The sequence below is a fragment of the Dioszegia hungarica genome (assembly GCF_025882075.1).
Source record: "Dioszegia hungarica strain PDD-24b-2 chromosome Unknown MKK02contig_25, whole genome shotgun sequence".
NCBI lineage: Eukaryota > Fungi > Basidiomycota > Tremellomycetes > Tremellales > Bulleribasidiaceae > Dioszegia > Dioszegia hungarica.
In genome coordinates this window covers 178,160-200,620 of record NW_026515779.1, presented here as the reverse complement: position 1 = coordinate 200,620, position 22,461 = coordinate 178,160, and the positions used below count along the sequence as shown (strand labels likewise).

The window sequence follows — 22,461 nt, the reverse complement described above, 5'->3', positions numbered from 1 at the left end:
CGAGGGGGACGAAAGGGATGCGAGAAGACGAGGACACCCTCAGGTTGACTGGGAAGAACGAATAAGCCCTGGCTAGCCTATGATTCGTGTGGTGTCGTCGATGATGGTTGTGCTAAAGAGAACAACAGATCCTTCGAGTAGGTCGAAATATTTCTAACGATCTCTGCCGTAAGTGGAAAGTTGGTGGCGTGTTCGAGGTATGCGGCTGAGGTCGATGATCACGATCAAGAGATGGGCATCTCAGGCGTTGTAGATGTACCCAGTATAGCGGGGGGCAGGGGATAGTTATGGGGCGAGACAGGTGTACAGTGAGAGATGTAAAGGCGTAGAAGATCTGATCGACTCGCTCATCGCTCATCATCACCGAGCCTCGCCTCGTCTCGTCTCGGCTCGGCTTGGTGCGTCGTAACCGCCTCCGTGAGCCGGCGCGGGTTCTTCCGAGTCGGTGGCAAGTCGGCAAGTCGGGTGGAGATGGAACCGCTCCTTATGCATCCAAGTACTTGGGGATCGCATCTCATAGCATGGACAGTTCAGTCGAGCCGGGCTTCACCTCCCCGTTCACATGCATGCGGGAAAGAGGGCATCGTCTCCTCGCGATCGCAGCTTTCGGTGCATTTGCCACCCAGTACTGGACACCTCGAAGAGCCAGGAAACGTATGCACATTCTATGCGCAGGGGGATACAACTATGTACAGTCCCAGATCGTCTCCTTGATGAACCGGTCGTGATCATCGTACTTCCAACCAGGAAGTCAGCGGTGTGACACTTCCCACTCCACTCCCCATCGGCCCCATTCCACCCGGTATAGCGTTTCTGCACACCTACCGCGTCAGCTCATTCTTCTGTCTGCCCATCTTCAAGCAAATCTAGGCTCACCGGGCACTCTCCCTCAATGACCACACCCCCCGGGATCCTCCACAGCCCCTTCAACAACTCCACAACGAGCCCCTTCCCCCCCTCTGGATCCTGCGCGCCCTCCCCCGTAATCCCCAATCCCATCTTGGCCGCCTCCCAATTCTCCCGCTCCATCCCCGCCGCCTCAAACTGCCGTTCCGCCGCCCGCTCCATCTCTTCCCGCCTCTTCTGCCGCTCGCGCACGACGTGCGCCTGCAGCGTCGTCATGCTCCATTCGTACGGCTGCGCATCGGTCGATTCGGGTAGAGGGTTGTGGACGGGGTCAGTCTTGTGTTTGGCGCGGGTGTGGGTGGCGCGTGGTCGAGCTGGGGGACGGGCGGGGCCGGGGCCGGGGTAGGACAGGGGAAGGGGATTGGCGGATCGCCCAATGGCGGAGAGGAGGGTGCCATGTAGGCAGTTGGCGCAGAAGGCGTGGCCGCTGAGAAGTCAACGAGGATTCCAAACCTCAGAGCTCAAGATGAACATACCATAGTGTGGACACAGGTCGACTCATGCTGTCGAAACAAACAGGACAGGCTGAAAAGTCAGTCATGACCGGACTGACGAGCCTTGCGAAGTCTCCCATCCCTGATCGAATACGCAACCTTGCGCCCATCCCCTTCACCTCCCGGACCCCGTCTTCCACATCCCCCCTGCACTTCCCCTCTGAACCATTCCCGGATACTCACCAAGATCCTCCATCCCTTGACCCTCTTCCTCCTCCTCAACCTCCTCCTCATCCGTACTATCCAACTCATCCACCTCCTCCTCTCCTCCCCGCCCACCCGCCATCGCCGTCCGCTTCCCTTCCCGCCCACCCTGCTCGCCCCCATTCTTCCGCTTCATCCCGACCCCTTTCGGCAACACCTCCACTTCCGCATCCACCACCGCGCGTCCCTTCCCCTTCTCCGCACGCGTATACCGCCTTCCTTCCCTCGTGGATGGACTGAGCGCCGCGACTTGCTCGTCGTCCAGGGCCATGATGGATGAGTCGGAGGAGCTCTGGCTAGCCTGAGCTAGAGGAACAGGTATAGCCCGACGTAACTTTCCGTTACCTATGCCATCCCCTGCCGCTCCGGTTCCCGCGCCGGTCGGAGAAGCACCCCCTGACGAGACGCTCGATCCGGCGGTGGATTCCGGACTATCGACGATAAGGTGGGTAGGACGCCGGGCGGTATGTGAGACCCGGTTGATACGTGGTGGATTGGAAGGAGGAAGAGGGAGTGGAGGGGCAGGTTCATCCGGTTGAGCAGGGATAGGGATCGATATCCCTCGATTCGACCTGGACCTGGATCTGGCAACGATAACACGCGAAGATGCGGGTGCCGGTGCCGGTGCAGGTACGGGCGAAAGAGAAGGTGAGGGCGATGCGACCAGCAGAGCGCGCCGAGCGAGAGGTCGAGATCGTGATCCAACCGCCGCGGGAGGTGCAGGTGAAGGGGAATGAAGTTCGCGCTTGGGTATGAAGGGTTTTACGTCCGCTTCTTCCTCGCTTACATCGGAAGAGAAGGCTAGGTCATCTTGGGTTATACGGGTTTTCGCGGAGGACGGGAGAGGGCGGGATGGCATGATGACTGTGAGGATGGGTGATGTATGTAAAAGGACAATGAGGACCACAGTCAACCTTGCTTGCTTCACCTCCATCTGTGATCAGCAAAGGGTCACCTTGACGGAACGGGAAATGGACTTTCCCACGGTCAATGTCAGCTTTCGCCACCTGAAATGAAACCTTGTTCTCGTTCCACTGAAACGGAAGTGGCAGCGAGCACTCGTGGGTGTGGCACCCTTCGGGGAGGTCGATGCATCGCGATCGCAGAGGAGAGGAAGTACAATGCGGGCACGACTCTAAGAATGGCCTCCAGTGGACGACGAGTTGCCCAACACCACCGCTAGACTCTACTCCTCTGTGACGCCCTCTCAAGAAGAGCCCTCCCCCTCCCCAGAACCCCAACCCTCTGCACCTCTCCCCCAACCGCGACGATCGAAGCCCTGCCCTGCCCTGCCACAATCATGGTAATGGATCCTTGATCTCGATACACCACAGCACCGGCCGGCTCGTGCGCAGGCATACAGCCGGGTTCTCCGGTAAGAGGTGATTCGAAGTAGATAGCAGGCCATCCATCGATGTTTCGCCGTCTAAGACCAATATCAGCTACATCCCCTCGCCACATTCCAGCGCCTGAACCCTCGAGCGAAAGTTAAGGAGCTCACCGAGATCCCACTTGAGTCCTTCAGTCTTGACGACGGCGCTATCCACCCCAACCGGGAGAATCCCACACGTCTGCCCCATGGTCTTATGATCAATCTCAATCAGGTGAGATCCCTTTCCATCAGCTTGCCCCCTTTCTCCTTCTCCTTCTCCTTCTCCTTCTCGCTTTTCTCGCTTTTCTCGCTTATCGACGGGAAGGGAGGACTCACCTCGTCCAAGACCCAAGCGACACTCTCCCCATTCAACACATACACCTCGGACCGCCTCCCCCGGAGCTTGTGAAGCAGGGACATGGTATGTACCGTTTGGTCCACTCTTCCCGATAGGCCGCCCATGAGCAATGTCGGGATCTTCTATATCAGATTTCTTTTCCCCTTCCCCTTTCCAGCGCAAGCGCCAACGGTTGGGGAGCAAGACATGAGGAAAGCTCACCTGTTCACCCGCCTCTGACCCAGCCCCAGCTTCCCGCTCTTCCACCTCCGTTACGCACTTCATCAGATCCGTCGAGTACTCATCCTTGTCTTGCTTGACTTGGACGCCCTGCGCGAGTCAGCTTGATCCCTCTCTTTCCGATGAAACGAGACCTCAAGGGCGAGACTCACTCGGTCTGCGTAGTACCTGCGGACATCCGGACGTAGAGAGTCCAGATCGCCCTTGATCAGATCGGGGAGATATCTAGGCTGCTCAGCATATCTATCCCTTTGTAGGAGAACGAGCAGCTTACTCCTCCCTCTCGCCTTCGTTGAGGTGATCATGCAGTCGATTCGCCCCTCCATCCGCACATATCCTCAACGAGCCTAGGGGATCAGCACTTGTCCCGCTTCTCCATCTACCCCCCTGGTCCGTGCCGGTCACTTACTGGCTCTCCACGCTCGCCGGAACACATCGTCCCTCGTAATAGGCTGGTTCAACACAATCGTGGCGTATCGTTCCTTCCCGCCCGATGTCGAAGCAGCATCCTGATCTGACGGGCTGAACAAGCTCGACAATGACCACAGTCGCGGAGCTGGACCTGGATGTTCGGAGGACCACGATTCCGCGTATGCTCGAAAGGAGGGGGAGATGTGCGCGGGGATACGTACGGCCGCAGAGGGACCTGCATGGGACGCCCCGCCGCCGCTATCGGTGTCCGCCTCGGCAGGTTTGCGTTTCTGTTTCTTCCTGCCGTCCTCGCCTCGCTTTGTTCGACTTGAGCTTGAAGATACGGCCTCGCTAAGCCCTCTCAGCGGTGTCCTCGTTCATCATAGCGATAGTGAAGACGACATACGATGCATCGATGGCTATGATATCCCCGTCCCCATCCTCGTCCCCCTCGTCTTGATCCGAATCAACCATGACCGCCTCCTCTTGGTTCCTTCCACCAGCCACGGCTCCGCCTCTCAGGCGCTTGACGGCCCCTATGGCGCTAGCTGACCCCTTTCTGACTGATCCTCCGGAGGTCTCTCCCCGTCCCCGGCTGGATCGAGCGACCGAGGAGGACCGAGAACTCCCTGTACTGACACTTCCGCTTCCGCTTGCACTAGCCACTGTGCTCGCTCGACTGCCGCGCAGTGCCGCCGAGGCCGTACCTCCAGAGGCCGACACGGAAGCGCTGGCGCTAGCGCTCGTACCGTCCCGGAGTCGACGGCGGGGGAGGAGGGGGATATCTGCCAGTGTGGGCGGAGGGGCCTTGATTTCGTCCTCGAGGGGGATCTCCGATCCTTCCTCGAGCTTCATGCTGCTGTCGCCGGTGTATTCCAATTGAGAGAGCAAGGCAGCAACTTTTCGAAGCGGTCTACCTCGGCCTGGCCTGTGATGTTGGTGTGCTATGTGTATAGGGTAGATGCAGGCTTTGTCTGGGGCATGTACCTGCGCTGCCTCGCTCTACGAGTCTATGGACCGATGACGCACGGATCGGGTGACACGCCTAATCCGCTGCATCCAATCACGCCTAGCTTGACCCGCCGAGTTGGCTGCGCCTAATTCTTCCGGGATCAGAAGAAGCTGAGGCTGAATTTCAAGTGCAGCCAGCCTTTGTTCCTCCTATTCCATACATCTCTATCTCACGATTTACAGCGAAAGGACAAAGCAGTCACACTCGCTGCTCATATACAACAGACCGCTGTACCGAGCGCTTCTGACCTTCTCACACCGAAAACCGTATACTGATAGGACATGCCGAAGGTGAGTTACGATCTGTTTGTGTAGGGTGGCGCATGTGACTGAGCTGATGGGTTAGGCAAAGGGAAAGGTGCGTCTTGTTCCTGCTCAGTAGGACAGGGAGATGATGGATCTGAGATGCGCGATGGACGATTAAGTGGAGAGACGAAAGCTGATCAGTGTTCATCCTACCATCACCGCTCCCACTCTCGCCCATTACTATTCTTGCACTCTCGCACGACACGACCGAACGCTATCAACTGAATCCCAACATGTAGGGCGGTAAGAACAGGAGAAGGGGAAAGAACGATGAAGACTTGAACAAGCGAGAGTTGATATTCAAGGAGGATGGACAGGGTGAGTTACTGTTTCGAGCTCTTGGCTTTCGGATGACGAGGATGGCGACGATGAAGGGGAGGGGAGGGGAGTGTGGTACGGACTAGAGAGCGCCATGCGCGAGGAAAGGGGAGAGGCAAGACGGGAGCTTCAACTGACTGGGACAGAGTACGCGCAGGTCGTCAAGATGCTGGGGAATGGGCGGTTAGAGGCCAAGTGCCAAGATGGGGAGACACGGCTGGGTCAGATCAGAGGGCAGATGCGGAAGAAGGTGAGTCTGGGGTTTTGCGTTGGGAGAAGTCTTGGTCTTGGTCTGGGTCTCGGTCGGGCGTGATGGAGGATGAACGAACGCAGGAGCTGGACTGGCCAGAAGGACTGGTGTAATGGTCACGATGAGTGGGCGGAGTGTATGTTCAGCTATCAGGGCTAGACGAAAGGTAGACGACGCTTTGGTGGAGATGTCGAACCGGAAGAAGGAGTGTATTTCCCGCGCCGCGATATCGATCAGAGAAGAGAGGAGGAGCGGCCATACTCGCGAATTCTGCAATCACCCCCGCAGAGAGCTAAAACCCCCAGATCTGGATAGTAGGCGGCGACATCATTCTCCTCTCTCTACGTGAATTCCAAGACGGTATCGCGGACGTCATCCACAAATATACCGCAGACGAGGCACGGAATCTCAAGACGTATGGAGAGTTGAAGGCCGACTTCCAGGTGAATGACGCGGATGCGGGTGGTGAGTTGTTGTTTCTTTCGCTTTTTCCCTTCTTGGCCCTTTTCTGCAATGCCATCCATCCCGAAAATCCATCTCCAGACTCCCTAACTCGAGAATTGGTTAGGCTACTGGCTGACCCTTCAGGAGAAGGCTCGTCCGATGAGGAAGGCGGGATCGAATTCGAAGAAGCAGAGATTGACGATATCTGTGAGTTGCAAGCCGTCCAGACGTTGGAGGAAAGAAAGCTGACAGTAGTACAGAATGCTATTCGAAGTCGAGACTGTCCGGGGACTTTCGCATTGCATATGTACAATGTAATATGCAGAGCGTATACGATCCTCCAGCATGAGTTTCGACTGTGCGGGTCGGCTAATCTAGTACTCTGAATGGCTTCAGCTTAATCTCGATGTCCGTCCTCGCCCTTGAGAGCTCGAGAGCTCGAGTGGGACGGTGGGGACATGACAAGATCCAGAGTTTGGCTGCTCCCTTTCGGTTCCTCGTGAGATAGAATCTCACTCAACTTGCCCTGCCCGTCTTGGCCCATGGCCTCTTCCATTCATCAGCTGTCCATTCATCCGTCCTTATTATCCGTCCGCCTCAACCCTTTACTTACTCAGGCAGAATGACATCCTTCCACCCCCTCCCTCTCAACCTACCCCCCTCCGGACCTCTGCAGAACCCGACCGAGCCCAAACCCTCTCCGGACGGCTCATCGCTCAAGCTCCACACCGGCGAAGGCACCAACTACTGGCGTGTCCCCTTCCCGGCCCTGGGATCTCTAGTGCCCATGCGGGTATGTGGGGGTGCAGGCGTCAGGTCGGGGAGAAGGGGTTTGAGGTTCGGTGCGAGATTGAATTAGGGCACGAGTCGGGGCAGCGTGTGAGTACGAGCACGAGTACGAGTACGAGCATGTGTTGTACCGCGTTTCGTTTCGTTTGACATAGGGGGTTGAGGCTGATAAGTGCAGTTGTGAGCTCGCTTCGTTGACGTCTCTGATCCGATCTGAGAAACGGACGCGGAGGCTGACGGTGACCAAGCCGCTCTGCTCGTCCAGCTCTCTCCTACGGAGTGGGTCAAGACAGGCGCGGAATTCAACCTCGGAAAGCAGTGGCACGGCGTCGTAGTTTGCAATTCATTTTCCGACTGGTGAGTGCTATCCTCCCCAGTCCCTGATTAACCTGATTTCTTGGCCACTCGGCCACTCGACCCCGACGCAGAAAAGTTAAACTGATGTCCAGGTCAATTCAGACCACGTCCGACGCGAATCTCAAACGCTTGACAATCTCCTTTGACCCCACCTCGACCACACTCAGGGTCTACCTCGGTCCCGCGACCTCCTCTCCCTTCGTCCCGATGGGCGGGGACGGGGACCAAGACGACACCGCAGGCGATATAATGATCCGCCAAGTCAGCACATTCGAGCTCGCCTCGGCTGGTCTCGCCCACCTCGTCCCCGGCCAGGTCCCGCCCAATGCCGATCCGGCGGCCAAGCTCGCGGGTATGGAGATGACGGTGGGTCTGATGGCGTGCAGTCCGATGGGGGAGGGAAGGGGGCCGGAGTGTGTTTTAGGAGGTTTGAGATGCGGGAGGGGGTGCGGGATGAGGCGTAGCTTCTGGGTGGAGTAGGTGGGGTCTAGAGGGTAGCTATCAAGAACGATCGGGGGATATCGATATGCGGGTGGATACACATCGTCTTGAATATGAGATCCCGGTTAAAGTAGCGTCGTCCCCGCATGACGCAAAGAAAAGAAGCGGAGGGCAAAGATGAGGATTAAGATCTGGACCTCGTCTGGACGTCTGGACCAATGGTGCAAGGAATGAGGATCAGTGCAAGTCCGGAGGGTCCGGCGCCGGATCCCCATCAACTAACCTCAGCCTCTAAGCCAGCCCATCGAGCTGTCTTCACGTTCCAGTAATCCAGCCCAAATCCCCAGACCAGACCTCACGACGATGTCCACCTGGCGCACTCTCCCACTAAACAAAACCCCCTTCGAGCCCCTCCAAAACCCAACCAACCCCCAGCCTTCATCAGACGGCACCGAGCTCCGCCTCCATACAGGCTGCAAAAGCAACTACTGGCGCACGCCCTTCCCGGCCCCCGGACGCGCACCGGCCGATGGTGGGATGTGGGGGTTCAAGCGGAAGATCGGAGAGAAGGGGTTCGAGGTGCGGTGTGAGGTTGAAGTGGGGGTTGAGTCGGGGCAGAAAGTTAGTCCTGTGGTCTACCGTTGAGCCGGACTCGAGGTTGGAGCGTGCTAATCACTGCAGTTGTGAGCTCTGGGTGACAGGGACCGCTGTGCGGCAGTAAAGAAGAGTGATGAGCTGAAGCCGTAGTGATCAGGCGGCGCTGCTCGTACAGCTTTCACCGACCGAATGGGTCAAGACCGGCCCCGAGTACAACCATGGAAAGATGTGGCACGGCGTCGTCGTCTGCAACACCTTCTCGGACTGGTCAGTCCTCAACTTCTCGTGCCCATTCTATACCCGTTGAGATAGGCTTCACGCCAATACTCAAGCTGATGCTGATGCTGATTCTGATGCTGATGTACAGGTCTGTCCAGCCCCTATCGCCCCTCAAACGATTCACCATCTCCCTCGACCCCAGTCTTACCACACTTCGGGTATACCTCGGTCCCTCCTCCTCATCCTCTTCTTCTTCTTCCTTCTCGCCCTCTTCTCCTTCATCCTCCCCATCCGGAGGGGAAGAAGATGACATCATGATACGCGAGGTAAAGACATTCGGACTCGCCTCTGCTGGGCTGTCCCACCTCGTCCCTAGTCAAGTTCCACTCGATATGGACCCAGCGGCGAGACTGGGGGGGATGGAGGTCATGGTCGGGCTGATGGCTTGTAGTCCGCTTGGAGAGGGGATGGGGCCGGAGTGCGTGTTTAGGAGGTTTGAGATGCGGGAGGGGGTGAGGAGTGAGGCGTAGGTAATGGGACAGATGGCGTTTAGGAGCGACGCAGCTACGATGCAATACTATCATTAGATGCATCCCGATAAACGTGTCCTATACGTCGAGACGAGGTCTCGCCGTGCGCGACCGACACTCGCATGATCTATATCGTGAAGCGGGGTCAGTGAGGCCAACGGACGTTCCTCCTCCGCACTTTTATGCGCAAGTCCGCACGGTACCGCCGCACCAGATGCAGCAAAACCGCAGACTTCGCTCCTTCATCTTGCCTTTGCACCTTATCTCTCCTGAGCTTGTCAGTCTCTCTGTCGCCCACTCAGCTCCAAGATGCCTTCTGCCTGGACGACCGTCCCCCTCAACTCCCCCGATTTTGCCCCTCTCGGCAACCTCGTCAACCCCAAACCCTCCTCAGACGGCTCCGAGCTCCGCCTCAACACAGGCAACGGGACAGACTGGTGGCGCGTCCCATTCCCTGCTCCGGGGCGGGACGATACCTCTGGGGGGGTATGGGGCTTTAAGAGGAAGATTGGGAAAGAGGGGTTTGAGGTTCGGTGTGAGCTTCAAGTTGACGCGGGGTCGAAACAGCAGGTGCGTCGCAGCTTGAAACTGGAGACCTTAGTTACTGATCCTGACAGTTGTACGTCGGCATCAAGGCTACGACTAGGGATCTGACTTGTACTGACGCGCCAGCGACCAAGCTGCTTTGCTAATTCAGCTTTCGCCTACTGAGTGGGCCAAGACCGGTGCCGAGTTCGACCACGGAAAGATGTGGTACGGTGCCGTTGTGTGCAACCCGTTCTCTGACTGGTGAGTCAATCTCATACCCACCTGTCCTTCAAGGATGGCCTGGAGATCATGCATTAATACACCAGGTCTATACAGCCCAAATCAGACCTGACCCGCTTCACCTTCTCCCTCGACCCCACCCTGACCACTCTCCGAATCTACCTCGGACCCGGCTCCTCGTCACCCTCCTCTGCAGAGGACGGCGACATCATGATCCGCGAAGTCAAGTCGTTCGGTCTCATCTCGGCCGGCCTCGCGCATATCACACCAGGTAGCGTCCCCGAGGATACCGACCCCGCTGCGAAGCTCGCGGATATGGAGGTGACGGTGGGCGTGATGGCGTGCAGTCCGATTGGGAAGGGCGAGGGGCCCGAATGCGTGTTTAGGCGGTTTGAGATGAGGGATGGAGTAAGGAGTGAGGCATGAGGCCATGTGGCGTAGCTTCATCTGTGCGGTGGTGGGGGATATGGGATGGGAGTAGTGAATATCTCAGCGCTGGGGCTAGATGCATGCTTCTCGTTCTCCTGGCTGCGTGAGGTGGTTGTATGCTAGCTCTTATTAACCGCGTGGGTATACGTCTCGTGAGGACACGTCCATCTCAACAACCTCAGCTCTCCTCAACTGTGCAGCGGTGCTTGAATTAATCTGAAACGCGTCATACCCCCGCGTGTTTTGAACTTCTCACCCCCCGTCTTTGCTCGTTCACCTATTAACATCCTCCATCTACATATCTCTCGGCCGATATTCTGGACTCTATCTCCACCTCTACTTCGAAATTGCTACGAGGCCAGAACAGCTGCCGGATCCCTCCGCCCCGCTTCCCTGCCCCAGCTCAGTCTACAGCGACTCGCAGCTCGCAGCTACCCGTATCTCGTCTCCGGTCGCAGCGATCCCGCAGGTCTCCAATCTCAGACTATCGCCCTTCTTCTTCTCGCCAAGTGAACCAAGTTGTGGACTTCTCACTCTGATCAGCCGCCCTTTCTCGCCTGTCCACTCCTCGCGATCTAACTGGGTCCGACATATCGCACAATGGGGATCCAATCAGATATAAGGGATCACCTCCTCTCCCAGCCTGCGTCATTCAGGAAGAAGAAGGAGTACCAGATCGAAGAACTTCTTGGGCGGGGAGGATTCGGGAAGGTCTTACGGGCAGGGTGGACACCTCCGGGCGGAGAGAAGCGGGATGTCGCGTTGAAGTGAGTCTGGGGCCATTGACTTGTCGACGATGCCTCGCCAGGCTCAGCTGTCTCCGCGACGCCGGCGCAAGCCATGATGCATGAAGGTGGAGAGGTCGCGGATCGAATCATTCTTACTTTCACAGCTGACTCCTGCAGAATCATCAATAAGCGCCTTGTCAAGGATAATGATCAAGTCATGGACGAGATCCGTGTCTTGGAAGGGCTGGACCACCCACATATCGTGCACGTATGGGACCACTTTGAGTCGAGAGATAAGTGAGCTGCCTCTCGTTCCTTGGCGATCAAAGTGGAGCTGATGCGCCAGATACTATATCGCATTCGAACTGGCTGTCGGTGGAGAGCTGTTTGATCGGATATCATCCCGAGGCAGATTCACAGAAAAGGACGCGATGGACTGTATACGGTCAGTGCTAGTCCCGTCCGGTCTCTGACTGCCCATTTTCTCAGTCGAAAGGCAGCGCTGATCCTCCAGCCAAGTCCTCTCCGCGACTGCCTACCTACACCAACACCGTATAGTCCACCGTGATCTCAAACCCGAAAACATCATCTACAAGACCAAAGACCCTTCTTCTCCGCTCGTAGTGGCCGATTTTGGTATCGCCAAGCATCTCTCAGACGAAGGGGAGGAAGGGGAGGAGATTTTCAATGCGGCCGGGAGCTTTGGGTATGCTGCTCCTGAGGTGTTATTGGGGAGGGGCCATGGGATGAAGGTGGATTGTTGGAGTATCGGGTGAGCGCCGTTTCTTCTATTCTCTGCGACGAGCCTGAGCCGACGAATGACACGACTGATACATGCAGAGTTATTGCGTATACTCTGCTCTGCGGATACTCGCCATTCCGCTCAGATGACAAAGGGGAGCTCATCAAGGAGACCACGAAGGGGAAAATTCAGTTTCACGAGCGGTATTGGAAGAAAGTCAGCGAGACTGGTAAGCTAGTGGTGTCTTTTTCTTGCGCGGCCAAGAAATATGTCGCTGACCGATCAGCGAGGGACTTTATCAAGGCGATGCTCCAGGTTGATCCGAAGAAGCGCCTCACAGCGGAAGAAGCTCTTCAACATCCAGTGAGTTGCTGCATACCCTCTTGTCTCATTGGAGGGTTCTCGAAGCTGACTAAGTAGTGGCTGAGAGACTGCGTGGGCTCAGAACACGACTTGGCACCCGGCATCAAAGAGCACTTCAATGCCAAGAAGCGATGGAACAAGGCTTTCGTCGTGAGCTTATCGGCTTGACTTTGATACAGTACATGAGCTCATTCATATAGGCCATTTCAGCAGCCAATCGTCTTCGCTCCGCATCAAATTCAGCCTCCAACACCCCCGTTCTTTCTTCGATGCCCACACCAACACAATCACCCTCCATCTCCCCGTCCACTTCAACAGGTACCGCAGCGCACCCGGCCACGCCTTCCACCGCTGCAGCTTACCTCGGCGTACCACATACGCCGCCCTCCGCCGGTGCTAATGGCGGAAATGGAGCGCTCACGCCGCTGAGTATGTCGGAAGATGAGGATGCGACGGATGGGTTTGTGACTGCCGATGAGGCACATACGGGGCGGAACAGCGAGGTGGCGCTGTCGCCGAAGAAGAGCGGAGGTGGGTCTCCTATCAAGGCGGTGAAGAGCGATGAGAAGAGGGTCGAGGCGAAGGGGAGCCCAGTGTCTGAGGAGAAGCCGGTGAATGGGTCCGGTGGGCTGAAGGGGATGATGGGGCGTCTTGGACTTGGCCGAGGGTCCATCTGATGGCGGGAAGGACCGCTCTATCCTCTTTCTTCAATCTTGGTGTTACTGCTTCAGGTCTGCTCTTATCATCTATCTGTCCGCGCCAGCTATGTTGTACATCACCAAATATCAAATGTCTAGTTGTATATCAATGCATGTGACTCTTGCCGTCAACGTCTTGTCTCTTCGGCCGTATCTACAGCCCTCGTGCCCCCATCTTCATCCCCCTCCGCCTCTTGTATCCGTAACCCCCGCCCTGACCATACCCCCCGCCCTGCGCCTCCCCATAGCCGTACTCGCCTCCAGCCGGTGCACCCGCAGCCACAGCGGATGCATGCGCTCCAGCGGCAGGTACCGTCGCCGCCGACATATGGCCCCACTTGGCCGAACAGCTCGCATGGCACGCGCCAAGCTGATCAGGAAGGGACGGAACGCCCGCTACCGCACTACCGGCAGCTTCGGTCGTTGTCGCCGTGCTGGTGACGGTAGCTGTGGTCGTAGCGAGAGCCGTGGTGATTGCAGTAGCGGTGGTAGTCTCGAGCTGTACCTGATTTTCCGTGGCCGTAGCGGTGACCGTGTTGATCGCGGTGGCTGTGGCAGTGGCAGTGGCGGTAGCCGTGGTGGTCTCGAGCTGTCTCTCCGTAGCTGTGGTCGCAGCGGTGACTGTCCGCTCGAGGGTGTTGGTCAAAGTCTCAACAAGGACCTACAGTGTCAGCAAGACTGTAATTACCGGAGTAGAAGTTGTACTCACGCTGGATACGGTCACTTGCTGGACCTGGGTGGCGGTCTGTACAGACGTTTGCGTGATGGTAGCGGTGACGGTGGATATGATCGTGGTAGGCACAACCTGGGTGGTGGTGCTGATCACAGTCTGCACGACAGGCTGGACGACCGTCGCAGTATGCGTACTACTTTATCAGCTTGGGAAGCGTTGGTCTGACGGGTTCAGACTCACACTGTAGCAGTCGAGGTGACTATGGAGTTGACGACGCTCGTCGCGGTCTCAGTGACCGTTCTGAGTGATCAGCACACGGTACGTCTCGGACGGATCGGATGAGGGAGAAGCCCACTTGGTGCTTGTGGCGGTCTCAATGACGGTCCGTTCCGTTGAGATGGTCACTGGCTGTGTCTCCGTCCTGCCCATTAGTGAAGTGCTTTTGATTGGCACGAGCGACATGAGCTCACAATAGCTGAGCGGAGACGATGGTAGTCGGCACAGCCTGAGTACTGGAGTGTCAGCTTCTCCTCGATCGAAGTTACGCCCTAGGCAGCTCACATTTGGCTGGTGACTGTCGCAGTGGCCGTGACCTGGGCAAGCTGCGTTCTGCGATGTCAGCGCTTTCTTCCTTCTCCTGAGTCGTCAGTATCACGATGACGAACATGGTGTGTACGACTGCGATATTAGCTCTCGCTCTCATTCTCAAGTTCAGGCGGGAACTGACGAGTCTCTGTTCTCGCATGGCAAGTCTGGACCGGCGCAGTGTCTAGCACAGTCAGCTACTGCCTCGACAATGTACGATTTGACCCACTTTTAATGATCGTAGTCTCGTAGCAGCCCATGGTAGCGGGATACCAGTCTGCAGGCTTACACCACCCGCCCGCATCCTTGACGTGGCCGTATCCGCATCCCATCGACGTATGCGCCCATGCGGTAACCGCCGGAAGATAGCTTGGCTGCCTGTCTTGATCAGCGGACTTGTACCCATAAAGCGTAGATGACGAGAGGCTCACATCTGAGTCGACATGACCGCCCCACATCCCCATCCTCCACAGCTATCTCCAGCTTGGCTCGTATACACTCCACTCACGCACGGGATGGGCGAGACGTATGCCTGCGGGACAGCCGCTGACGGAGTAGGCGGCGCCGCCGGAGCAGGCGCGGTCCCGCTGAGGTACGACTCGGCGTTGGCGACCATCGACGCTATCCCAGTGAGGTTCATGTATGGCTCGGAGTCGGTCGCCAGCGCCGGGAGAATCAGCGCGGCCAGCGCGAGCGAGAGGTGGAACGGATGGATCATGATGGACTACGGCCGACGTATGTGTAAGGAGGGTACTGGTCAATGCAAAAGTGCCGCCAGGGCCAAATCGAAGTCAGGCGAAAGAGACTAGAAAGAGCGAAAGAGCGCGAGCGGTGCGATGGAAACACGCAGTTGTCGCGGGCAACGACTTGGTTTTGTTCTGCCGGTCGTGGCCATCTTACGAGTGAGCTATCGCCAGGCGAAGGGGGGCGGTTCGTCGATAGCTGATACTGTAGTTAGATACCGTTTCAGTCGTCAAGGTATGAGTAGCGGTTTCCGAGGTGCGTCGTCAGGTTGGTCAACATTCATTCGATGGAGTTGGAATCTCCTTGTACCTGAGCTGACGTCTGGGTGTCAGCGTCATCATTATATTAATGGCTTGTGGACCCATCAGCGGCCTGGCATCACCAGGGCAAGTACCGCGGCAAGACCTTGGGGCAAAAATCGGCGATGCCCTATTGCGTTTCAGATCTGCATATCCCGTCTCTCATCCAACTCCCCCGGACCGCCTATGCCTTCCCTACGCTCTGCGATGCTATCAATCGCGCCAGTGCTGATCCCACATCCTTCTCTGAAAGGTTCGCTAACGATGTTTGGCTCTCTGCCCCGCGTTCTGGCTATCAGCTCGGGTCCTCCTTGATCCTCTCCACAGCTCCCTCTTCGCTCGCCCTGCTCCTAGCCGCGCATTAGATCCTTTAGGCTGACTTGGGACTTACCAAACCGCACAAACGCCTTGGCCTCCACTCCGCTTGCTTCCCTCACCAACAGCTTGACATCGGGGTTTGAGGATTTGATAGATGGGTAATTTGAAACAACGAATTGTCTGGGCACATCGTCAGCTTTTGCATCCCCCACCGGTCCCCCACCGGTATAGAGAGGGTGCTCAAAAGCTCACCTGAGGCCTTGTGATGCTTTGGCGGTCTGGCAGAGGTGCAGCCGGATCTCCTTGACCGCGTTTGGGAGCTGTTTTGGGAAGGACATGCTGGATGATGTCTAAGTTCTTTCGGGCCGAGTCTTCGAGTGCAGGGTGGTATACCAGACAGGGCGGAGTTTAGGCAGCTGTAGAGTTGGTGGTAGCTGAGTATGACGGGTCAGAAGCAGAGAGAGCAAGAGGATATAAGTACTGGGTTGGCGGAGAGAGGCCTCCTCGGGAGCGGAACCTAATTGGGCCCCGCCAAAGTGGCGCCAACAAGCTGGTTTGCCACCTCCAAGCTCACACAGCTAAGCAGCAGGTCTATCGGCTGACCGAGGCTCACTCAGAAGAGGCCTATGCGCTGATGTGACTGGTAGGATTACAGCGAAATTAACAGATCAGCCATCCCGGACCGACCGGGACGGGTTGGCACCCCTAGGGGCTCGATCGGCTGCAGCTCCCACCTCCTACATCCATCCCGGCCGCTGGGTGAGATTAAAAGGGGGTTCCAACTCTTGGACTTCAAGTCAATCGAATACGGACTGAGGATCATATGGAATGTGCTGGACATTATCGCTACAACCTCTCCTTTCTTACAAGCTCCTTTGGTTCTTCACTCCTTAGTGTGCTTTGTCGCACTGCTCATCCCGCCAGCTGGTCAAAAGGCGCCAATTCTCTGACATGACTTCCTTCTTCTCCCCATATTACGGATTCGCGGCCCAATTCTACAATCAGCCAGCAGCATACATACCGATCCGATTTCAAGATGAGCATCGACCCTTCCACCCAAGAGGTAGCCTGTCCTGTAATCGATGAAACCCACATCCCCGTCCCTCACTTCCCATACAACAAAGTCTGGCGCCACCCCCTCTTTCCAGGACTGTTCGAATACGTCCGCACTATCGCGTGCGATGGCAGTCTCGATCAAGGCGGGGTGAAGCGCTTCCTGAACGCCCTGCAGCCGGCGGAAGAGTGCGAGGCGCACCTACAAGCCCAAGCTGCGACTCGGGTCGTTGCCACGAAAGAAGGAAAGGAGGTCAAGGTGGAGACGAACTACCTTGCCGCGAATGGAGATGAAGGGGAGGATCGGATGGTTGTTGAGGCGGTATCGTGGGCGAAGCTGGGGGATGTATTGGAGAAAGCAGGGGATGCGGGGCGAGTGGGACGAAAGACGGTTTGGGGGCGGTGGAAGTCCGTCGCTGAGGTCAAGGCGGCGGAGGAGTCCGAGGCCGACAAGGACAAGCACAAGGAGAAGCGCAGTGTCGAGACTGTAGCCGACGTATCCGAGGATGACAACGACATTGGGAAGGCGGATCTGGATGTCAACGAGGATCATGGGGACCAGAAGCACGATCCGGCTGCGAGCTCGAAGGCGCCCGCAGACAAAGATCTCATCCTGTGCACCGTGTTGGATGGCCATGGAGGCGCTTACGTCGTCGATTGTGTCCAGAAGGGCGCGCATGCCGCTCTGGCCGTTGGGCTCGCGACGAACCCCGCTGCCCTCGAAGGGGACGAAGCAGCGATCACGCAGATCATCAAGGATGTGTGAGTCCTGTCAGTTCGAGCTCTGCCATTCGATCAGTACTGTAAGAAAAGCGTAGTAGAAATAAAGCTTACATCAACAGCTACACGACCATCTCCCAAGACATCGCCGCCGCCTCCCTCTCCGTCCTCACCCACACTCAAACATCCGCGGCGTCCACCATCCTCCCGCACCTCCCCAGCGTCGCCAGCCTCCAGCTCGCCGCGCTCGAGCGGGGCGGAGCCTGCGTCGCTACTGCGCTCATCGACCTGCGGGGCGGCAAGGTGTACATCGCGCATGCGGGAGATGTGCGCGTGCTAGGGATCTGGACCGATGACCAAGGAGGGGAGAGGGCGGAGGTGTTGACGGAGGATCATAATGGGGTGAATGAGGCCGAAGTGGCGAGGTTAGTTGTCGTTCCGCTGACTTTAGCTTATAGCTCTCCACTTCGACGTCTCACGATCTGTTGCGCTTGCGGTGTGCTTATAATTAGCCGGGGGCCGGGGTGAGGCTATAGCTGAAGCTGATCACCAGAGTCAAAGCAGCGCATCCTACCGACCCCAACGCGATGGTCAAGTACAAGGACGAGCAGTATCATCGCGTCCTGGGGTGGATCATGGTCTCCCGCACCATGGGAGATGTGGATTTCAACCGTACCGAGGCCGTCAAGCAGCAGTAGGTCCGACGTCCGTGTACTGGTCCAGCTGAACAAGCGCGTGAGAATGTGGTAAGGCGCTAGCGCTGATCAAGTAGAATGCTCGCTGAGGGCGTGCACAAATTGAGCGAAATCCCGAACCCGCTCATCGATCCGCCATACTTGACATGGGAACCTACCGTTACGGTCCGCAACCTCAAGAAAGGGGTAGATGGTGAGAAGCTGGAGACGATCTTGATGGCTTCGGACGGGTGTAAGTAGTATTCAGACCCCCAGGGTGCGCGCGATGATGCTAAATGTCAGTGTGGGACAAGATGACGGATGAGGAAGCCGCCCGAGCGCTGATCGCCCATGCTCAGCTCAAGGCCAGGGCCAAGGCCAAGATAGAGATCGATCCTGCCGTCGATATCGACGTCGCTCCCGCCGGCGCCGTCGAACCCACCGGCATCCCCGCATCGACCCTGACCGCGCAGCACCCCTTCCCCCTCTCCGGCCCGCACACCGTGCCTCCCTCCGCTTTCGCCTGCGCCGCGGCCGAAGCAGCCCAGCACCCCGACGTGCTCAACCGGACCTGGACATTCCGGGACCCCTCCAACGCCGCGACGCATCTCTTGCGGAATGCGCTGGGCGATGGCGATGAACTGCAGGAGAGGGAGATGTTGAGTTTGAAATATGGGACGAGGTTGTTAAGGGACGATACGAGCGTCATGTGAGTTTTAGTCTCAGTCGACGTCACGAGCGCCCTCCAGATATGGGGATTAGAACTGATCAGTGCAGGGTCATCCATCTTGATCAGTGATTACTTGTCAAATGTCCCATCCCATCAGCACTCAGCCGCCTAGCTCAGAAACCTCAGAGCTTCAGAGCAGGTTCGTCTAGTATCAGCCCATCTCCCTTTCCTGTTTGCAAACCAATTCTTCGTTACACCCCAGTGTAATCAGTCATGAGCATCTCAATGTATCACCTTAAACCCCATCTCGTGATGATCCATGACATCTCCAATGATAGATGACCGATGGCAACCCACCATCAAATTCAAAGAAAGTATCCACACTTAGATCTTTTGATTTCCCCCCTTCCCTTTTGTCTTCCCCTTAACCCTGTCGCCCCTCGATCCCTCCATACCGACCCCAACACAATCACAATCACACTCTACTGCAATCGCCCATCCACCGCAGCGGCCTCTCCCGCCCCCGCCAACGCTGCCGACTCGGTCACTTTCTGATTTCCATTCCCATTCGGCTTCGGCCCGCCCGGTCCATTCCTGAACCCCCCTCGACCACCTGAGGAATCAGCATTCCGTTTCCCATCTACCTCCCGCCGCTGGCCGCTCCTGGCGATGTAGGGACTTACCGTTACCGCCATTCCCGCCCCTTCCTCGTCCTCCAGCTCCACCTCTATACTCCCCTCCTTCCCTAGCCTGGCCCTGCCCCTGTCCCTGCCCCCCAAACCCGCCCCGTCCCCTACCCCGCCCTCCCTCTCCCGCACCGCCTCCAGCCCCTCCTCGACCCCTAGCGGACGGCTTGACCCTCATCTCGAACCCATCCTCATCGATAACCACGCCGGCCTTGGTAGAGCCCATACGCCCCATTCCCGGTTTGGTAGGGATCGGAAGTCCAACTTGTCCCGTCTCGCCGTTCGCCCCGGTGGAGCTGTTACCGTTACCGCCCCGAGGTCCAGTAGGCGAAGATCCATTCGCTCGGTTCCCGCCATTACCGTTACCCCGTCCACGCCCGCCCGGACCCCCTCGGCCCCGTCCCCCACCTCCACCTCGACCTCCACGACCGGTCTGTCCGTCTGCCGCCCGCGGGGTGGGCGAGTCCGATTTGGCAGCGGCTGGTGCTGCACCAGCGGGGGTCTCGGCGAATGTATCAGGCGCGACCGCTAGGCTAGCCGATGGTTCCGCAGCTGCAGCAGGCTCGTCTGCCTTCTTTTCCGTCTCCGTCTCCGCAGCTCGCGCAGGAGCAGAAGCGGGAGCCTCGTCCGTTTCGTCCGCCCAGTTGAAAGTCTCACCGGCGAGCTTCTCGATCGCCGAAGGGGCAGCAAGCAGGGGCGCGGGCGTATCGTAGTGTTCCGTCTGCAGGGTCAGTCTGACTCACAATTCTCTTAAACATGTCCTACTCCGAAAAGAGGAACAAGGGGGACGTACCTCGTGCGCCGCGGGCTGCTCTACCATCTCAAACCCATCCCCTTCCCCGTCGCCTTCTGCTTGTGCTTGACCCTGCCCATCCTCCTGGCCGACCTCGGTCTCCCGCTCAGTCCGCCCAGAATCCAACTCATCATCCTGCAAGAAAACCAGCCCGCCCCCGGACTGCTTGGACGGGTGTACGGGCGCGGAGTCTTCCTCTTCGTGTCCGCTTCCATTTCCTTTAGCGATAGATTTTGACTCGTCTTGCGCCATGGAAGCGCCGACCGGAGTTCTGTCCTGCCCATTTGTGGTCTGAGGGGCGGCTTCGACCTCGGCGTCCGCGTCCGCGGCGGGCTCGACAGCCTCATCGACCGAGGATTGCGAAACAAGCTCAAGCAGCTTATGGATGTGATCATCTACCATCAGCCCCTCTCTATCTCTCCAGAACGCTGTACTCACTTTCCTCATCATCCCCCGTAGACCCCTTCACGAGCCCCCGCAGTACCCCCGCCGCGGCCTCGCCACCGCCAAGCAGCTCCTCGTACATCTTGCCCACGCGAAGAATATCTGTCGCCTGGACCTCGTCCTGCAGTTGACTCGGGAGCGACAGGGGCGAGAAGGTGAGGTGCTCGTGGTCTGCCGATCGGGCGGGATGGAGGAGGGCGTGGAGCTTGAGGAAGCGGGACAGGGGTTCCGCAAGGGAGGTCTGGGGATCAGAACGGTTATCCTCGTCGTAAAAGAAGGGCTTACAAGAGACGCAGCGGAAGACCCCTCCGCGGCGACCTTGGACTCCTTCTCCGCGTCCTCCTTCAGTCCCCGCATTTTCGCGGCCTCTCCAAGCTCAGCGACCTCGACGGGTCCGCCAGACTTGATGAGGTCCTCCAGCTCCCTAGATTGCGCCTCGAGGACGGGGAGACTGGCGATCGCGGCGCGCTGGTCGGCGTTCAGCTTGTCCGCGGGCTGGGCGGCATACGCGCGGAATCGTTGCTGCTGGTCAGTACAGGCTCTCAACGCAGGTTCAGGGACCCGTGAGGTGCGCAGTACAGATGAAAGGAATCCAACGTACAATCTTCTTGCCGAGCGTCCTCACTCGCTTGGCGATCACTTCCTCTACAGGACCCCTGATCCGCCCACTCGACTCTTGCTTTCCGAAAGCTGAGGAGGGGTCTGTCGTTGGGACTGACGGGGCCGCAGGGCCTGCCTCAGCGGGGGGGGCGGCAACGGCAGGCTCTTGCGCGGCGGGGTCTGCGCCGGTGCCAGCTGTAGCGGCTGTGGATTTCTTGTTCCTGGGCATTGTGTCTGTGTCTGTGGATGAGTAAGGAATGTGCTAGAGATGAGATGAGATGAGATGGGAGTTGAGTGAGTGGGGTCTCCAGCTGCCACCCAGCATAACGCCGCCAGTGCCGCGGCTTCCGACGGAAAGAGAGTACAGACAGCGACAGCTGGTGGACCGGTCCGTGCGTTCATACTTCAACTTCTGGTTTCCTCTGCTCTATCCTCCCAGTCTCCAAGACCAAGACAAGCTCAGCTAGCCCCACAGGCCCTACCGCCCGCTCGATCGTCGTCCAAACAACCCGCCTTTGAACTCTCAGCACGAAATGTCCGGCTTTCAGCTCCCAGCGGGTCTTCGACCGTCCTCTGGTCCCTCCTCCGGTCCCTCGGGTGGTGGTGGTGGAGGAGGCGGAGGGCAGCAATCAGAAGAACAAAGAGCGGAAGCGCAAGATAGGCAGCAGCAACAGGCGGAGATGAAGCGGAATATGATTGCTGCGATGTTGGAGTCTGCAGCTAGGGAGCGATGTGAGCTGTCCTCTGCTCGGTTTCCTGTATTGAGCTTAGCGAGGGAGAGCTGATATGCTGTACAGTATCGAGAATATCCCTAACGAGACCGCAGCTCGCCACGCAGGTCGAGGACCTGCTTGTACGCATGGGGCAACAGGGGCAGATCAGGGGCCAAGTATCGGATGAGGCACTGAAGGGGTTGTTGGAGCAGGTGATCTGCGCAGCGCAGATCCTGTGAGGGACAGGAGCTGATGGGTAGGTGTCAAATCCACCACAGGCCAAAGCGAGTACGGCGCCTACGTCGGCGAGGGTCAAGTCGCTCGGTGGGGGGATTACAGTGAGCCCTGGCTTATTCGGATGTCTCAGGAGCGGAGTAGCTGATGGGTGTAGATACAACGGAAAGGGCACGATTCGGATTCGGACGAGTATGATTTATAGCCAGGCTACGGCGTTACAGGACCAATAGGCGGCGAGGCAGAAGGGCGGCTACTGGATAGATGATGACGCCAAGAGCGCAGAGGGCCGCGCTGCACA

At 57.8% G+C, this 22,461-nt stretch overlaps 10 protein-coding genes across 10 annotated transcripts; 5 read left to right on the top strand and 5 right to left on the bottom strand.

The window, feature by feature from the left end:
* Positions 1-728: 728 nt before the first annotated feature.
* On the bottom strand, positions 729-2,463 carry MKK02DRAFT_40557 (uncharacterized protein; the record flags this gene model as incomplete). The annotated part of the gene is made up of 4 exons (XM_053091151.1): positions 729-821; positions 877-1,333; positions 1,383-1,431; positions 1,584-2,463. 4 exons carry the CDS (start codon positions 2,461-2,463, stop codon positions 729-731), a joined length of 1,479 nt encoding a protein of 492 aa, XP_052942030.1.
* A 439-nt stretch (positions 2,464-2,902) lies between these two features.
* MKK02DRAFT_20169 (thiamine pyrophosphokinase) lies at positions 2,903-4,035 on the bottom strand (the record flags this gene model as incomplete). The annotated part of the gene is made up of 7 exons (XM_053086212.1): positions 2,903-3,030; positions 3,106-3,217; positions 3,313-3,453; positions 3,536-3,643; positions 3,706-3,778; positions 3,828-3,900; positions 3,963-4,035. Coding segments are annotated over 7 exons (708 nt in total), but the record flags the coding sequence as incomplete, so codon positions are not given.
* A 1,485-nt stretch (positions 4,036-5,520) lies between these two features.
* On the top strand, positions 5,521-6,679 carry MKK02DRAFT_20713 (uncharacterized protein; the record flags this gene model as incomplete). The annotated part of the gene is made up of 4 exons (XM_053086304.1): positions 5,521-5,599; positions 5,746-5,849; positions 6,155-6,311; positions 6,438-6,679. Coding segments are annotated over 4 exons (582 nt in total), but the record flags the coding sequence as incomplete, so codon positions are not given.
* Positions 6,680-9,535: 2,856 nt separating this feature from the next.
* On the top strand, positions 9,536-10,420 carry MKK02DRAFT_30116 (uncharacterized protein; the record flags this gene model as incomplete). Its single annotated transcript, XM_053087977.1, has 4 exons — positions 9,536-9,796; positions 9,844-9,845; positions 9,899-10,015; positions 10,081-10,420. The coding sequence occupies 4 exons, from the start codon at positions 9,536-9,538 to the stop codon at positions 10,418-10,420; spliced, it is 720 nt and encodes a 239-aa protein (XP_052942027.1).
* Positions 10,421-11,023: 603 nt separating this feature from the next.
* Positions 11,024-12,933, top strand: MKK02DRAFT_40553 (kinase-like domain-containing protein; the record flags this gene model as incomplete). Its single annotated transcript, XM_053091150.1, has 8 exons — positions 11,024-11,190; positions 11,329-11,448; positions 11,498-11,596; positions 11,666-11,923; positions 11,992-12,122; positions 12,180-12,256; positions 12,314-12,406; positions 12,457-12,933. 8 exons carry the CDS (start codon positions 11,024-11,026, stop codon positions 12,931-12,933), a joined length of 1,422 nt encoding a protein of 473 aa, XP_052942026.1.
* Positions 12,934-13,108: 175 nt separating this feature from the next.
* On the bottom strand, positions 13,109-14,930 carry MKK02DRAFT_40552 (uncharacterized protein; the record flags this gene model as incomplete). The annotated part of the gene is made up of 10 exons (XM_053091149.1): positions 13,109-13,615; positions 13,664-13,820; positions 13,868-13,927; positions 13,983-14,048; positions 14,098-14,139; positions 14,189-14,236; positions 14,293-14,305; positions 14,355-14,396; positions 14,442-14,590; positions 14,644-14,930. 10 exons carry the CDS (start codon positions 14,928-14,930, stop codon positions 13,109-13,111), a joined length of 1,371 nt encoding a protein of 456 aa, XP_052942025.1.
* A 509-nt stretch (positions 14,931-15,439) lies between these two features.
* Positions 15,440-15,911, bottom strand: MKK02DRAFT_40551 (thioredoxin-like protein; the record flags this gene model as incomplete). Its single annotated transcript, XM_053091148.1, has 3 exons — positions 15,440-15,543; positions 15,647-15,753; positions 15,826-15,911. 3 exons carry the CDS (start codon positions 15,909-15,911, stop codon positions 15,440-15,442), a joined length of 297 nt encoding a protein of 98 aa, XP_052942024.1.
* Positions 15,912-16,609: 698 nt separating this feature from the next.
* Positions 16,610-18,819, top strand: MKK02DRAFT_30113 (phosphatase 2C-like domain-containing protein; the record flags this gene model as incomplete). The annotated part of the gene is made up of 6 exons (XM_053087976.1): positions 16,610-17,388; positions 17,469-17,771; positions 17,900-18,040; positions 18,119-18,273; positions 18,324-18,729; positions 18,798-18,819. The coding sequence occupies 6 exons, from the start codon at positions 16,610-16,612 to the stop codon at positions 18,817-18,819; spliced, it is 1,806 nt and encodes a 601-aa protein (XP_052942023.1).
* Positions 18,820-19,172: 353 nt separating this feature from the next.
* Positions 19,173-21,442, bottom strand: MKK02DRAFT_30112 (uncharacterized protein; the record flags this gene model as incomplete). The annotated part of the gene is made up of 7 exons (XM_053087975.1): positions 19,173-19,303; positions 19,374-20,097; positions 20,120-20,137; positions 20,170-20,564; positions 20,608-20,854; positions 20,899-21,135; positions 21,215-21,442. The coding sequence occupies 7 exons, from the start codon at positions 21,440-21,442 to the stop codon at positions 19,173-19,175; spliced, it is 1,980 nt and encodes a 659-aa protein (XP_052942022.1).
* A 304-nt stretch (positions 21,443-21,746) lies between these two features.
* MKK02DRAFT_40548 (PDCD5-related protein) lies at positions 21,747-22,365 on the top strand (the record flags this gene model as incomplete). Its single annotated transcript, XM_053091147.1, has 4 exons — positions 21,747-21,945; positions 22,011-22,138; positions 22,187-22,264; positions 22,318-22,365. The coding sequence occupies 4 exons, from the start codon at positions 21,747-21,749 to the stop codon at positions 22,363-22,365; spliced, it is 453 nt and encodes a 150-aa protein (XP_052942021.1).
* Between the last annotated feature and the right edge of the window lie 96 nt (positions 22,366-22,461).